This window comes from Tiliqua scincoides, chromosome 1 (genome assembly GCF_035046505.1).
Source record: "Tiliqua scincoides isolate rTilSci1 chromosome 1, rTilSci1.hap2, whole genome shotgun sequence".
Taxonomy (NCBI): Eukaryota; Metazoa; Chordata; class Lepidosauria; order Squamata; family Scincidae; genus Tiliqua; species Tiliqua scincoides.
The window spans coordinates 268,613,212-268,628,410 of NC_089821.1; the positions used below are offsets into that span (position 1 = coordinate 268,613,212).

General features: G+C 42.6%; 1 protein-coding gene across 1 annotated transcript in view; it reads right to left on the reverse strand.

Annotated features, from left to right (window-relative positions):
• Nucleotides 1-14,981, reverse strand: part of LOC136636690 (follicle-stimulating hormone receptor-like) — a 101,532-nt gene extending 86,551 nt beyond the window's left edge. The window contains exon 1 of the mRNA XM_066611896.1: nt 14,827-14,981. Within this exon, the coding sequence (XP_066467993.1) occupies nt 14,827-14,981 (155 nt within the window). The remainder of the gene's footprint in view (nt 1-14,826) is intronic.
• Between the last annotated feature and the right edge of the window lie 218 nt (nt 14,982-15,199).

The window sequence follows — 15,199 nt, forward strand, 5'->3', positions numbered from 1 at the left end:
GAGCAACTTCTGAGTAAACATGCATTGGATGGGGCTGCATGTGCTTGTGTGAAAACAGTTAAGTGTTTCCTCTGTGTTTTTTTTTTAGAGATCCTATTCTAGAACCCTATCAGCGCATTTATTCAAATAGGAGTTAAGGGCATGTCTGCATGGGGCTCTCTTTGACACCTAAATAAGAAGGTAGGAAGTTGAGGCAACTCAGTATTACAGGTATTTGTTTACAACACAAACACCCAGTATTGCAGGTATTTGTTTACAGTTCGATTACAGGTATTTGTTTAATGGGCAGAGTTTCAGACAGGAGTCTTTTGGGAGCCCTCCCTGAAGATGCCAGGGATTGAACCTGAGACCTTCTGCATACAGAGCAGGTGCTGTACACTTGAGCTATGGGCCCACCCCAAAATATAAGTACAGTATATATTAAATCAGATCATTGGTCCATCTAGTTCAGTATTGCCTCCAAGGACTGGTGACAGCAGCTTTCCAGGATCTCTCCCAAAACTACTACCTGAGATTCTAGGGATTCAACCTGATATGGTCAGTGTGCAAAACATAAGCTCTTTCACAGAGCTGCATCTCCTCCTAACCCCCCCCCTTCAAGTACAGCCTTCTGCCCCCACACCAGCTGATGTAAAAACCAAAAAAGGGCTACATCCCTTTTGTCCCTTGTCATTCTGTAATGTAGAAATACTGTATATCTGCACACATATGGGTTGCCTGCAAGGGGGCAAGGCAATGCGTAACAAACCAAGTACAGAAACATCTCCCATATAATGTTACAAGTTTGAAATTAGTATGCTGTGTGCAGCCCCCAGGGACTATAACTGATCTAACATTTATCTGTAATTGAAATGCCTGCAAAAAGAAAAAAAGAAGAAAAAAAGAAAAGCTCTGCTTCAACTGTCTTTAAATTTACAGACTGTAACGAGACTGTGAAATACTTTTTCCTTTTAACAAACCAGCAGAAGCTAATAGAAGAAAGGTATACAGCTGGTGAGGGTGGAGAGGTTCCAGGTGTTCAGGTTAAAGGGGAAAAGAGGAAGAAAATCAATTTTGGAAAAGACCGAAAGGATAATGCACTGACTGTATAGTAGAGGTGATTAAAGTGTATCCCTTTATTAGCCTTAAATCGATATGTCTTTCTATCTACAAAATCCAGTCCCCAGCGTTCTGTCTCATTCTCACAACATTGCCACTGGATCAAGGACAAAAATATACTACACAGGATGCTGATGATGAATCAGTCATTACGAGGTGGGCTTAAAACTGGAAATATCTCTTTCTTGTTTGCTTTACAGAAAGCAGCTGCAGGGGACCCTGAACCAGATGGGACTATGGCACATGGTTTTTTTTTCCCCTCAAGGTGTTTTCCTTATGCTAGTTTTTCACTGAAAATCACCCCAAAAGCAATACAGCAGGGGACAGTGTTAACTCCTTCCCCCAAGCTCCACTGTCCTAATCTAGATCCGAACTCTCAGGACTGCTTTTCCTCACTGTAGAGGAGGCAGGGGTTTGGAGGCTCACAGGCCAGATGGGGGAAAGGATTGGACCTCTCCTTAAAAGCATAAATACTCTTGAGCGTGCTCAGAAGCTCAGGGTGCTTTTCACTGGGTTACATAGTGGTCTAACAACCCAATCCTGAGCTGCCTGGGGCGCGGGGCTGTGGCGGTGCCGAATATGGTTGCCACCGCATCCTGCATGCTTCAGCAGCCACCTCAGGAGAAGGGGTCTTTTGTCCCTTTCCCCCAGGTAAGCGCAGTAGCCCTGTAATGGGGCTACATGATTCACCGACAACAAAAAGCTTGGCGGTGAATCAAGTGCCTCCATGTTGAGCAGTGAGCCCAACACGGAGGCTTTGGATCCGGTGGAGCATCGTCCCCTCCCTCCTTCCCCCCGGCACACCTCTCCCTGCCTTCTCCCCACCTCCTGCCTCCCCTGAACGCCTCCTCTCTGCTTCCCCCATGCCCCCACTTACCTCTCCCCTGCTCAGCGGTCCGCATGACTGCCAAGCAGCAGAGGTTGGGTGCCCGCCGAGCGGTCGCCCAATGCTGGGCAGTGCTGGGCCACCACTAGTGCTTGCCCAGCATTCGGGCGATGAGCTGGTGTGCCGAGCCCAGGATTGGACTCTTAGTTTCTTATGCCTCCCAAGTCAGTTCAAAATGCTGTGTACCATATCAATATGTGACTTCTTGGTGGGAAAAAAACAGTGTACTCATTGTCAAAATATTTACCACTTCCTAATATGTACTTTTAAGTATATATTAAAAGCTTTAAAGAGAATAAATAAATGGGTGTTGCCCTTTGCTCTTGAGGATGAAAGCCGAGACCTCAGTTTGCACTGACATTTTCTATCTGTGTTTTAATAACTGTTTGTTCCTTTGTGCCATTTGTCTTCTTGAGCGTTTATTTCAAGGAACTTCCATGCAGTACAGCAAGTCCTCATTCCCTGAGCTGTCAGAGGCACGAACTTGAAGAATCTCTGTGCCTAAGATGTCTGATAAGTCCTGGCTATTGCAGATTTTGGAATTGCATGATTATTTCTGTTCAGCTTGCCCAGTTAACACAACCACATTGTTGTTGTGGCACCTCAACTTCAGAACTGCTTTGCAAACAGGCATGCAATGCATATCTTTTCCCCAGTTCATTATAATTACAAATAAATACAGAAAAGTGTAGAACACAGTCGATATATTTTGAAAAATATCTGTATACATTAATATCAGTATCATTAATACTTCTGCTTCCACAATACATTTTTCCTTCCACTGTCTTCTATTCCTTACTCTTAAAGTTTCACTGAGCTTGGGCAATTGGGCTATTTGCCAGACTCTGGCAATCCATTCTTTGCCCCTGGGCTTTTTTTGATTGCTCCAATTTTTTTTTGCTCTTACAAGTTCTGCAGCAGCTAAAATATTTGAGATTAATGGGCAGCGTATGTTTGCTATAATTTTACAAGTTCAAATAACATTACTTTGGGATCTAGCACTCTATCAAAGTCCTTCTACTGATGACATGATGCATAATAAATGTATGGAATTGGCTGCCATAAAATGTAAAGAGGGCTTTATACGGAGATTAGAAACATTTGTGGTGGAGAAATCTGTCAACAGCCATTAGCCATGACACTGAAACAAATTTCCATGTTCAGAGGCCAAATGAGACAGGTTATGAGAACCATGATTGGAACTTTTTTAAAAAAAATGTGGTCATGGGTGACAATTTGGATTGGTGACATCAAGTCCCACAGGCCTTAGGAAAAAGGTCAAATTTTCATCCTTCTGAGCTTAGGAGAAGCTGTGTTTGGGGAAATTTGGGGAAAATTTTAGGGGAAATTACATGGTGGTCTCACCCTGCTTGGTCAACACATTTAAACCTGTAAACACTGCCACATCCTTGGACCTTCATGACTGATCAAAGTTTTTAACAAACACAAGGAAGTGCCTTCAACCTTGGTTTCCTTACACCCCAATTCTACCTTCTGCCAGCCCAGACCATTCTGCGCTACTGACAGAGTACACACTGCATTTGGGAGGGGGGCAACCAGACAGCCCTGGAGAGGTAAATAAAACTCTTTTTTTACTTACCTCCCTATAGGCTGCTTGGCCTTCAATGGGTCTCATCAGACCTATACCAGCTATTTAGCTGGTGGAAGGGCAAAGATACTCCTGGGGGCCAGTCCAGGCTGGGAAATAGGGATAGGATCTCAGTGTGCACAGCTGCTGCTATGATCCTCCCCCTCCTGCCCCTGGCCCAGGCCCCTGCCCCTGGCCCCTGCCCCATTCTGCCTCTAATTCTCTCCCCCCACAACCACTGACCTACCTACTCTTGTAAAGGACAGAGGAGCTTCTGCAAGCTGGTGACACCACACACAGCCTTCAGCTGTTTGTACTGGTGTGCCCAGCCTACAGAACAATGGGGCGATCTTTGGAAACCCCGGGCATTGGCCCACAAACCCCCTCTACCTTCTACACTCAGACTGACAATATGCTTAGTGTGAGTGAGTCTAAAGAGTAAAAGAGTCTCACCTGTTTGGTGAGAGTGTTTTGAGTATGCTGGAGTGTAGGACTCTTTGGTCCATCTTGTACTAGTTAAGGAGAGGCCGAGGGATTAGCCGCAGGTCTCCACCACATAATTCCCCTTAACTAATCTATCTAGGACTCTAAGAACAAGGATTACTGTTTCCAGTTGACCTCTATATTGGAGGGCTGAGACATTGGTCAAAAGTGGGGTGCAGGCGTAACATGCTCCCCCAGTGCAAGACAGTGAAGTGTCTTCATGGTTCACAAAGGGGCTCACTCCTTGCCTATAGCCCTACACAGAATGCAGATTCAGCCACAGTCTGCCTGTGTCAGACAGACAATCTGAACAAGCTCAGTCTGGCAAGCTGAGACCTTGATGCTTTCCCACTTTTCTTCCTTTTTCCCTGTTTTTCTTCTTTCATCTTCACATTCTGCTACTGCCTAAACTCCAGTTCTTCAGCCCCTGATGTCCCTGGGTAAGTCCCCTGATTACCTGTAGATGCTAATGTTTTGATCCCCTTCCTTTCCCCCCTCTTCTGTTTGTGTTATTAGGTGGTCCCTTCTCCTTGAAAGCATTTCCTCTCTCTTTCTTCCTACCTAGAATCTACTTATATTTAGGGCCTAGTTGTGTGAATATTGCACTGCATTATCTTTTTTATTCCCATTCCTTGTTATTATATTCTAATCCCCACAATAAAACCTATCTATTGTTGCACCTTGCCTCCCTCCTCATTTTATGCCATTCCATCAAGTTGTGCCTTGAACCGCTACATTTGTCCCTACACACCCAATAGATTCCTCCTGTGTGAACACATTATATGTGTCTTAGAGCACACCCAATAACACTATTTGAAGTGACTGTTGTAATACTTGTCCACACTGAACAAATAAACTTGTCCAATCCTATGCATGTCTACTCAGAAGTAAGCCCTGTTATAGTCAATGAGGCTTACTCCCAGGTAAAGGTGGATAAGACTGCAGCCTAAGGGCCCGATCCTATCCAATTTTCCAATGCCAGGGCTACTATGCCAATGGGTATGCACTGCTTCCTGTGTTGGGGAGGCAGAGGCCTCCTCATTTGTGCCCTTACCTCAGGGCTGCATTGTGGCTTCACTGGTGCTGGAAAGTCGGATAGGATTGGGACCTAAATCTACTTGTAAGCAGCCACCCAAGCCCACTGTTTCAAGCATCAGGCTAGAGATTTTACAGGTGAATAGTTTACAAAATGCTCTGTGTCCAAAACTGCATGTATTTGCTTAATTGGCAGCCTTTCCTGTGAATATCTGGAATATTTTAGGTAAAGGGCAATAAAAGAAGGTATGTGTTGGTGAATCAAAATTGCTTGGAATTTAATTAAAGCAAAATTACTTATCTCTCCTTCTAATGTTTTAAAGAACAGAAAGCAAAAATGACTGGACAAACATCTCATAAATATTTCTGAATTATAAATTTAAATCTTAAAGTGCATAGCCACTCTAAGAGTTCCTCATCAACAAGAAAGTTTTAAACATTGTTTCTTGAAGGTAAAACTGGGCAATTGGTAGCAGAGATCTGCTCAAGTTTTTTATTTCGGCTTCTCTTGATCTTGACTCAGTAGTGATTAGCCAGAAAGCACTGACAGTCTCCTGCAATTTTGATTGCTTATTAAATTTGTAAGAACATAAAGTATTGAAACTATACATGCCTACAACCCCATCAAGAAATATATCTCCTAACTAAAGACAATAGTGTTTTGATCTCAGCCTACCCATGTCAAACCTGAAGAGAAATTAGAAGAATACTTCATTTGCTCCCATTTTCATCATCAAAGGAGGAGAGGTGGTAGAATAGGGCTAAACATTTCCTGCTGAGAAGCATGCACTCAGGAATAGTTGCTGGGTACTGCAGTGCTCACTGTCATAGAAGCTGCTATTAACAGTACTTCCTAGGGTGATATGTACAGATTGAATTTAGCTATTCGGGAGGGTTCCGTTCCCAGAACTCATGTGGATGGCAAAAAGCGCATTAATCAATTCCCTTTGCTCAGTGATTTATAAACAACCTTGCTGACCTTTGTAATGCATCAAGCAGACAATCAGTCTCTCTCCAGGCACTTAGAAAGGCTTTACTCCAAGGCAGCAATCCCTCCCTTCACCAAGAGCTGCAGTGCGGGGGGGGGGGGGGGAGGAGAATGGAGGAGGTGATAATAACTGCCATTTAGCATTCTTTCACATGCTCAGGGGGAAGAGATGGGTCTCTTGCCTTGGAGTGAAGCTGTTCTAAGTGCCTGGAGAGTGAAAGATTGATGGATTGTCAGCCGGCTGCCCTCTCTCCCATTAACGAGGCTTTTGTTAAATGATTTTTTTCTTTAATTTAAAGGGCCCTTCTTATTGTGGTAAGATAAAACCATGGGTGAAAAATATGTGGATAATTAGGTTATACCTGTAGTGCAGGGGTCTCCAAACCCCAGCCTGGGGGCCAGATGTGACCTGCAGCAAGCCTCTTTCCAGCCCACGGCCAATGTCCCCTGAAAGCCTCTGGCCCACTCAACTGAACATGACCAGAACTGTGCTCTGATTGTGTCTGGAGGGTGTTCTGATGGCCAAAGAGGTTGAATGAATGACCCATTCATTCATTTATTCATTCATCTAAGTTCCATCTCTAATTTATTTATTTAAATTTTATATTTAAGTTTTTTTTTTCCGGCCCTCAACACCACGCCAGATATTTGATGCGGCCCTCTGGCCAAAAAGTTTGGAGACCCTTGCTGTAGTGGTATACGAACCTCAAGTGCTAATCATGGCAAGGATGTCAAACAACCTCATTACTATGATCAGCCACTCCAGACACAAGAAACAAAGACTTCAATCTTATACACACATTCCCAGGAATAAGTCCTGTAGAACACAATAGTTGTTATTTCTGAGTAGACACACATAGGATTGTGGCAAAAGTAACTTCCATGGCCATAACAGTAGTGGACCTAGTAGATAGTTAGATGGAATGCAAAATCTCCTTGAAATATTATTCATCATTTCTAAATGGTGCAAGCACAAAACACAATCTGGTTAGTTACAAGCGCTTAAGGGCCTAGTTTTAAACATGATTGTGCTTCTGTAGATCTCATCAAAATCAATGGGATTTTATATATGAGTAGATCCTGTAGGTTTCAATGAGAGACATCTAAGTACATGCTTAGCTCTCACTGAAATCAACAGGACATGAGAGTATCTTAATTTTGACTGAATCATGCCCATTCTTTTTCAATGATTAAGCACAAGGGTATTGTTACCATCAGAAGGCATGAGTGATGCCCATCAATTCCTAAGTAGTTAACCTAGTTATTTCCTCCATCTTTCCCAGATCACTAGGAATAAGAAAGAAAGAAAGAAAGAAAGAAAGAAAGAAAGAAAGAAAGAAAGAAAGAAAGAAAGAAAGAAAGATGAAGAGAATGGGATCAAGAGTGACGTCTTGATTACCAAGAGGAGGCTGTAGAGTGCAGACTGATCAGTATTCCTATGAGGTATTGCTACAGTATAGACCAGGGGAGGACAAACTTTCAATTTTATGGATTCTGGACTTTTAACAATTGTGTAGGAGAGAGACTTTCAGCAGGTACAGCTTGTCATCTGTGAAATTCCCTCTTCTATACAATTGCTAAAGGTCCAGTATCCCTAAAGTTGAAAGTTTCCCCACCCAGTATAGACCACCCAAACTGCAACTGTCTCCTCTATGGCACATTCCTCCAATATTGAAAACTTAACTTTCCTTCTTATCTTTGCCCAAAGACTCTGTCCTGGTCTTTGGGTTAATGCCTGTGGGCAGATTTATTTATGTCTTCTCCATCACCACTATCATTCCACAGTCGAAATCGCTGATGCTTGAAACCTTACTTAATAGTAAGGGGAATATAACAAGTTAATGTTGGAAGTCTGAGTTACTTTCTTTGGTCTTAAACATTATAATTAATAATCCCCAAGGGGAAAAGAGAATTACATGAGAAAGGTTCTGCTGGATCAGACAAAAGCCCATCTAGTCCACTATCCTGTTTTCAAAAGTGGTCAGGCAGATGCATTTGAGAAACTCCAGTAGTGGGACATGTTGATAAAGAGCCCTCTTCTTTTGCTATCCAGCAACTGATACTCAGATGTATATTGTCTCTGGACTTGGAGATAGTATCTTATCATCATGAATGGTAGCTATTGAAAGACTTGTCCCCCAATTAATTTGTCTAACATCTTTTTAAAGCCATCTAAAGCTATTCTGTTTTGGACACAGACAGAATTCATGTTAGACCTAAGTGCTTACTGGAAGGAACTGTGTCTGAGCAAGATAATTTGGTGCCAAGAGCAGGGTGACTGAAATGTCCCCTCCTAGAGCAGGGGTGTCCAAAGTTTTTGACAGGAGGGCCACATCATCTCTCTGACGCTGCGTCAGGGGCCGGGGAAAGAAAGAATTAATTTACATTTAAAATTTGAATAAGTTTACATAAGTTTACATAAATGAATATATTAAAGATGAACTTATATGAATGAATGAAGGTCTTGCAATAGCTCAAGGCCTATAAAAGGCCTTGCACAAAGCAAGGCTGGTCTTTCCTTTGCTGCCGCTACTGCATCACAGACGTGAAACAGCAAGCAGTGGAGGAAGCCCTCATCCCACAGCTCACGCAAAGAGGTCAAACAGTTGCCTTCACACTAAGAGCAGTTGTGTCGGGCCAGTGCGGGCTGCAACGAATCTCCGGAGGGCCAGAGGCTCATTGGAGACTGGGGGCTCTTGAGGGCTGCATTGAGAGGCCTTGAGGGTCGCATGTGGCCCCAGGGCTGGGGTTTGGGCACCCCTGTCCTAGAGGATCATTGTTACCTTTCACAGTGCTCCAAATATTTTAGAAGAAGGCATTCTACCAGTGGTTATAAACATTCAAAAAACGTGTTTAGGCTCAGTATTTTTGCACATAGGTATCCCCCCTATTTGGGATTGATGAATGGCCTCTCTTTCCCTCTCTTTCCCATCTGCCTTTGTTCCAATTTGGGACTGTTGAGTGATTAGTTTCACATAGGGACAGATGAGAACAACAGATGAGGAGGACAAATGTTATATATAGCACCAAAATTTAGTCTACATAGAAATTCAGAGCAAATTTAGGGGTTTTTCTTCAGGTGAAATATTTAAGAGTTTCAGGAAAAGACCAAGAGCCTGTCTGGAAGTACTAGTGAAATTTTGTCAAGGGTGGGTGGACGGCTGCCCATTTCTACATTGTAACAAGATTTTTTCTCAGGCAATGTTTGAAGGAAATTTATGTGAGGAAAAAGGTTTCAAGAAGGCTACAGCTATTTCCCAGAAGGGTTTCATATATCCCTAGCTCCAAAGAGAAGGAGAAGAAAACAGTAAATCTATGTTATCCATGAGGTTTACAGTCAGGAAGAGTGATATTTAATACACAGTCAAAGTTTATGGGTGTGCAGTTGCTCAAATGATGTATCATAATTATAGAACTATAGATAAATGGAAGCAAGAAAAAGAAATATGGGTTCTAAAAATGCATAAAAACTTTGAGGTAAAACAGCAAAAAGAAAACAAGTTCTGGTGTGACCTTTATATTAAAAATCAGGGCCGACTTTTAGGCAATTGGGGAGATTTTGTCTGCTTGGGCTGTGCATAGTGGAGGCCCTGCAATGCCCTTCTGCCCACCACTGCTCCCTGCTGACCCAAAGTTGGGTCACTTTGGAAGCAGCTCCCACCCACTGCTGCTTCGACTTAGCCTAAATTGGTGCCATGAAGACGGCAGTATCTGCACCTAACTCTTTCCCTCCCTTGCAGCTCCCGGCATCATCCTCTCCCCCGTCTTGCTCCGGAATGGGCTGCTTTGGATGAAGCAGCAATGGGCGAGAGTCGGGGAGTGTTGTGGGCTGGGTGCACACTCATTCCTCCCTCTAGCTGACCTCCCAGGAACCTATTCTGCACAACCACTAAAGGTATAGGAGTCCTATCCGCTTGCATAGAAGTAACAGATTTTTTTTCTTGGTTTGGCTTTATTCAAGTTAAGAGCTAAAAAGATTAGTAGAGGGGGCCCTGCAAAATTAAAGGGGGGGCCTGCAAAAGTGTTGGGCCCAGCAGCTCCTAAGGCCGGCCCTGTTAAATATAATTAAGGAGTTCAAAAATCTGAAAGTTACCACTTCATATGGAATTAAAGAAAAATCTCTTCCATTTGAGAGCCAACAAAAACGATAACCCCTAAATGCTCTAGCCTCATACACCCTATGGACACAAATAGTAAGAAATGTTGAACCATGGTGCCTTCCACATGGAGTACAAGTACCACCACTGAGCAGAGCTTTTCAGTGGCATTTATGTGGATGCTGTAAAATTTGAAATGGGAAGGAGATGCGTGTGTGGCTGCACATGGCCAGGAAGCCTTCCCCAGCTGGCAGGCCAGGGAGTACAACTTTCCTGAGGTAACTTTGGTCTAGTTCTCTCAGGGATGTTAAACTTTCCTGGGTTATTCCATTTCAGGGAGGACTCATACAAGCAAATGCTTCTCCATATACAAAATCTCTTCACGTGGAAAACTAGACACCAGGAGAGACCCAGCCCAGCTTCTTCTATGAATCATGTAAGCTGGAAATGCTACAGTCTAGAACAGCATTTCTCAATTGTTTCTCCCTCACTGAACCTCTTCACATGGTTCACCTATTGGAAGTACCACTGGAAGTACATGGCAATGATGTCATCACCAGTTACTTCTAAATTGGGAGGCCAGACACAACATGATCAACACCAGTAAGAGGCTCAGGGTGAACCAGAGGGCTTTTTTGAGTGCACGAAAAGCACATGCTGGAGCTCTGCCCACCAAGCCGAGTCTCTTACTGCTGCGTGTTGTATTGCATTGCTGGTCTCACTGCCGGGCGGCAGGGGTCTGGTCAGGAGGTCTGGTCTAGAGGGTAGAGCCTCCGTTTGCCTGAAGATAACATCCACAGGTCACCAGTTTGAGGCCACTGGCACCGTGCGACCTTGAAGCAGCTGACAAGCTGAGCCGAGTTATTCCATCTGCTCTGAGCGTGGGAGGATGGAGGCCAGAATGTGAAACCAGATCAGAAAGAAACATCTGAATGTTGTGGTTCTTGAAAGATAGAACTTTCTTTCAATTGTAAAAATCCCTACGGGGATTTAAATAGCCTGCCTATGTAAACCGCCTTGAATAAAGTCTGAGGAGAAATCCGATGACCAAGAAGGGTGGTATATAAATACCTGTACTACTACTACTACTACTACTACTACTACTACTACTATTATTATTATTATTATTATTATTATTATTATTATTATTATTATTATTATTATTATTACCACCAGACACCACCTCAAGTACCACTGGTAGTATGAATACCACTGGTTGAGATACGCTAGTCTAGAACCAGGTCTGTCACCTTAGGAGAACCAGACCTTTGTTGACAAACAGACAAGGATGGATATTGGTATCTTAAGATCTTTTACTATATTTTTAATAAATTAGAGACTGTACAGTTCTTAGGTAACAATTACTGGTAGGTTATTTTTCAGGATCTGGCCTTGAGTAAAATCAGACAAAATTAGTCAGAGAGTGCCCTAAGTTTAACCCCTGACTTATCTGATGGTCATAGAAAATTCCATGAGTTTGACTCAAAACCTACCCTCAACTTATCTGTGAGATCAACATATACTTGAATATCTGTGGTAAGTTAATGGCATTAAAAAATCAGTACAGGTTATTTTTTTTTATATAGGTATTTATATACCGCCTTTCTTGGTCTTTATTCAAGACTTTATTCAAGGCGGTTTACATAGGCAGGCTTTATTTAAATCCCTTATTAAATAGGGATTTTTACAATTGAAAGAAGGTTCTTTCTTTCAAGAACCACTACATTCAGGTGTTTCATTCCGATCTGGCTTCACATTCTGGCCTCCATCCTCCCATGCTCAGAGCAGATGGAATCGCTCGGCTTCAGCTTGTCAGCTGCTCCAAGTGCCACACGGTGCCGGTGGCCTCGAACTGGCGACCTTGTGGATGTTATCTTCAGGCAGACGGAGGCTCTACCCTGGGTTATTTCAGGACCCAGCAAAGACCTTTTACTTTTACAGGCTTTTAACATCACATGAGATTTTAGTATTGGACTGCTTTAAAACAGTCTTTTTTTGGGCTGTTTTATTAATTGTTGAGTGTCTATTTAAAAAGTTAGGATTATGTTTTATTATTTTCACATGAAACACCTTCATAATATTTTATTGAATGATGAAAAACAGAACAGATCAAATAAATACATATTAAAATGCCAAGAGATGTTCTTGTATTTTAAAACATTTTTACCTCATCCTTTCCTCTTACAATAAAAAGCCCAAGGTGGTTAGCAACAGTAAAATACAATGTCCAAATAAGAGACAATATAGTTATGGGGGCACACTGTATAGAGGTTATCTTGTATTCTGACACTTTAGGAACTGGTTCAGATGATAGTCATTTGACCAGCTCCATTTTTAGGCAATTATGACTGCATGTGCTAAGTGTATGAATCCCATGCTCCTCTGGGCATGATCCAGAGCAGTTGCTTAATTGTATGTATGTGTGCAGTAGGGCTGCCAACTCTGACTGAAGCTATTTCTGGAGATTTATTTACCAGCCAGATTAAACGTTGGAAATTTCTGGAGGCTCTGTTAAAATTCCCAGGACTGCTTTCTGTGGTCACTTGGAAATTAAAGCTAATTCCTGGAGGGTCCAGGACAGTCCTGGAGGGTTGGCAGCCCTAGTGATGATTCTCAAAACTGCCCCTCTACACAAAATTCTAATATTAATTGAAACCACTGTTTAAATCAAGTGTGGAGGGATGGTTCAGATAACCCCCCCCCCCCTTCAATTAAATAATGTTCCATGGTGTACTGGAAGGGGAATGGGCTGTATGTGCTTATGGAACATGTAGTTCTAATTATGCAAAGCCAGGTAAGTAATGTCTGTACTGACCCAATGCCTTCATTACGTGATGTGAATAATTCACTATAGGCTGAAATCCAGAAATTGGAGGTTTTTTCTTTCTTTTCAGTTCAGGAAATTGTCCACCACCCAAAAACTGACATACAAGATTTCCAGGCAGTTGAACCTGCAACATTGATTTTTTTTTTAATATCCTAAAGGGCTTAAGGATGCAGACTGGAGGGAGTTAATGGTTTACTGCAGACTTGACAGTGGTTTGATAAAAGAACCATTGCCTGTGTGCATACTCATCTTGGTTCTGCCTCTGTTCATGGGTTTTACAATTTTTAGTGCTTCAAAACCCTACAAAGCACATTTGATTGGAGGTGACAGTGGGACAAAAGAAATGAATGTGTACGCCCCAGGAAAGGATGCCTCCTTCTTCATACCACTTTCAGCTCTCTGAAAATAATCTATTGTTTGTGTCCACTTGTACTTTCATGGAAAGATACAATTTTGTCAGATTACATATCATCAGTGACAGTTGAGCTTTGTTATTTTTCTCTTTTAAAACATCTTTTGGTATAAATTCTGTACATTGCAGTTTTGTTGTACATTAAGTGCATTGAGGTTTGCTGGAGAACATTCTCTTTGCTTCCCCATTCTCGTTATGACCCAGACAACCAACTCATTGCCATAACATTAATGTGGCATAGGGCAGGGTCCTTAGTTCACATCAATGATGTAGTCTGTTGGGAGGAGTAGATGGTATCAGAACTTTTGCACCATTATGGATATGATTCCAATTGCTGGGGCTATACTCTTGCTATGTGTCACTGGTAGGCACAGTGAGAAGTTGTAACTGGAACTGCCTTCTGCTGAGTCAGGTCATTGCTGCATTGGATCATTGGACCATCAAGCTCAAGCAGCAACTCCCCAGGGTTTTAGACAAGGGGATGTTTCCATCCAGGTCACTTCACTTGGGGATGCCAAGTAATCAAATCAAATTAATAATTTAATTATTCCATAGCTTCTTCTGTACTTCTGAGCAATTGCCATTTGTTTTTAAGGGAAAAAGCCCCCCCCATCTTATTTCAGTGAGTTCACAGTTAAATATTGATGGTAGCCTTTGCATTACAGAACTGCAAACCATCTGATAAAGAACATTGGCTCTGTCAGCCCGTGAGAAATAAATGAGAACTTTAAGAAATGTCTTGTGGTTGAGAAATCCAACACAGTGTGTTCTTGGTATTTATTCTCATTAGCTGTTCTTGTACTGTTTTACTCCATAAGGAGTGTATGCTTTTCTTTTCTTTTTTTTTTGACGTTGCTGAGGCCTTTTTTTTTTCCTTTTTGGAGAAAATCCACCAAGTGCTGGGCGATAATACATGCAAACAACCAGCTCCTTGCTAAGGAAAATAAAACATTTTGTCTCTACAGTGAAACTACTACTCTCATGATACTACTACTCTCCTGTTGCCAGATTTCTTTCACTGCAGACAAGTGTACTTCTCTTTAAACAGACAAACGGATACTGTTCAGTTCCAGTGGCACTGAAGCAAGAGCTTTTAAGAGAAAATGCCAGGTGTTTAAATTACTTTGAAAACACCTACCGCCAAGGGAAACTTACTTTTTTCTATGTCACTTAACTTTCCTCACAGATTGTAAAATGCCCTAGGGGAAGAGATGAATGGTACTAGAGTCACAGGCAGCCCTGGATGAGTTCACAAACTCCACAGAGTTCACAAACTTCTGTGGCACTTCTGGAATGCCACAGAAAAGTGGTCAGCCAGATTTGTCAAAGGAGGAGCTGACCCCAAACGACAAGTCCAACAGATGCTGTATTAATTTGTCAGAGATTTTGCCAGTTTTGCCTTCCTTACTCACAGTTCAGTGGAGTTTCTGGGGATGTCCTGTGGCACATAGGTCACCTTGCTCTCCTGGCAAGTAAATGCTGCCCTCTCCGTGCACCAGCAGATGGGATGCTGGCATCCTGAGCAAGCCCCCAAGAGAAGCAGCAGGCTGAGGCAAAACAGAGGCATGCTTGCCTTTACATTGCCTTCTCCCTCAGTCATTGAAAGAGCAGCTCTTACTCCTTTGGGCGGCACATCTCATAATCACTCCCTCTACTGAAACCCCGCCTTCAAGGGCAGTGGTGAATCATGTGGATTCATCATCAGGGAAGACCTCAACTTGGCCTGGGCTTTATCTCAGAAAAGGTGCAGTGTTGTTGCATATGCTATAAAACCACACATATATG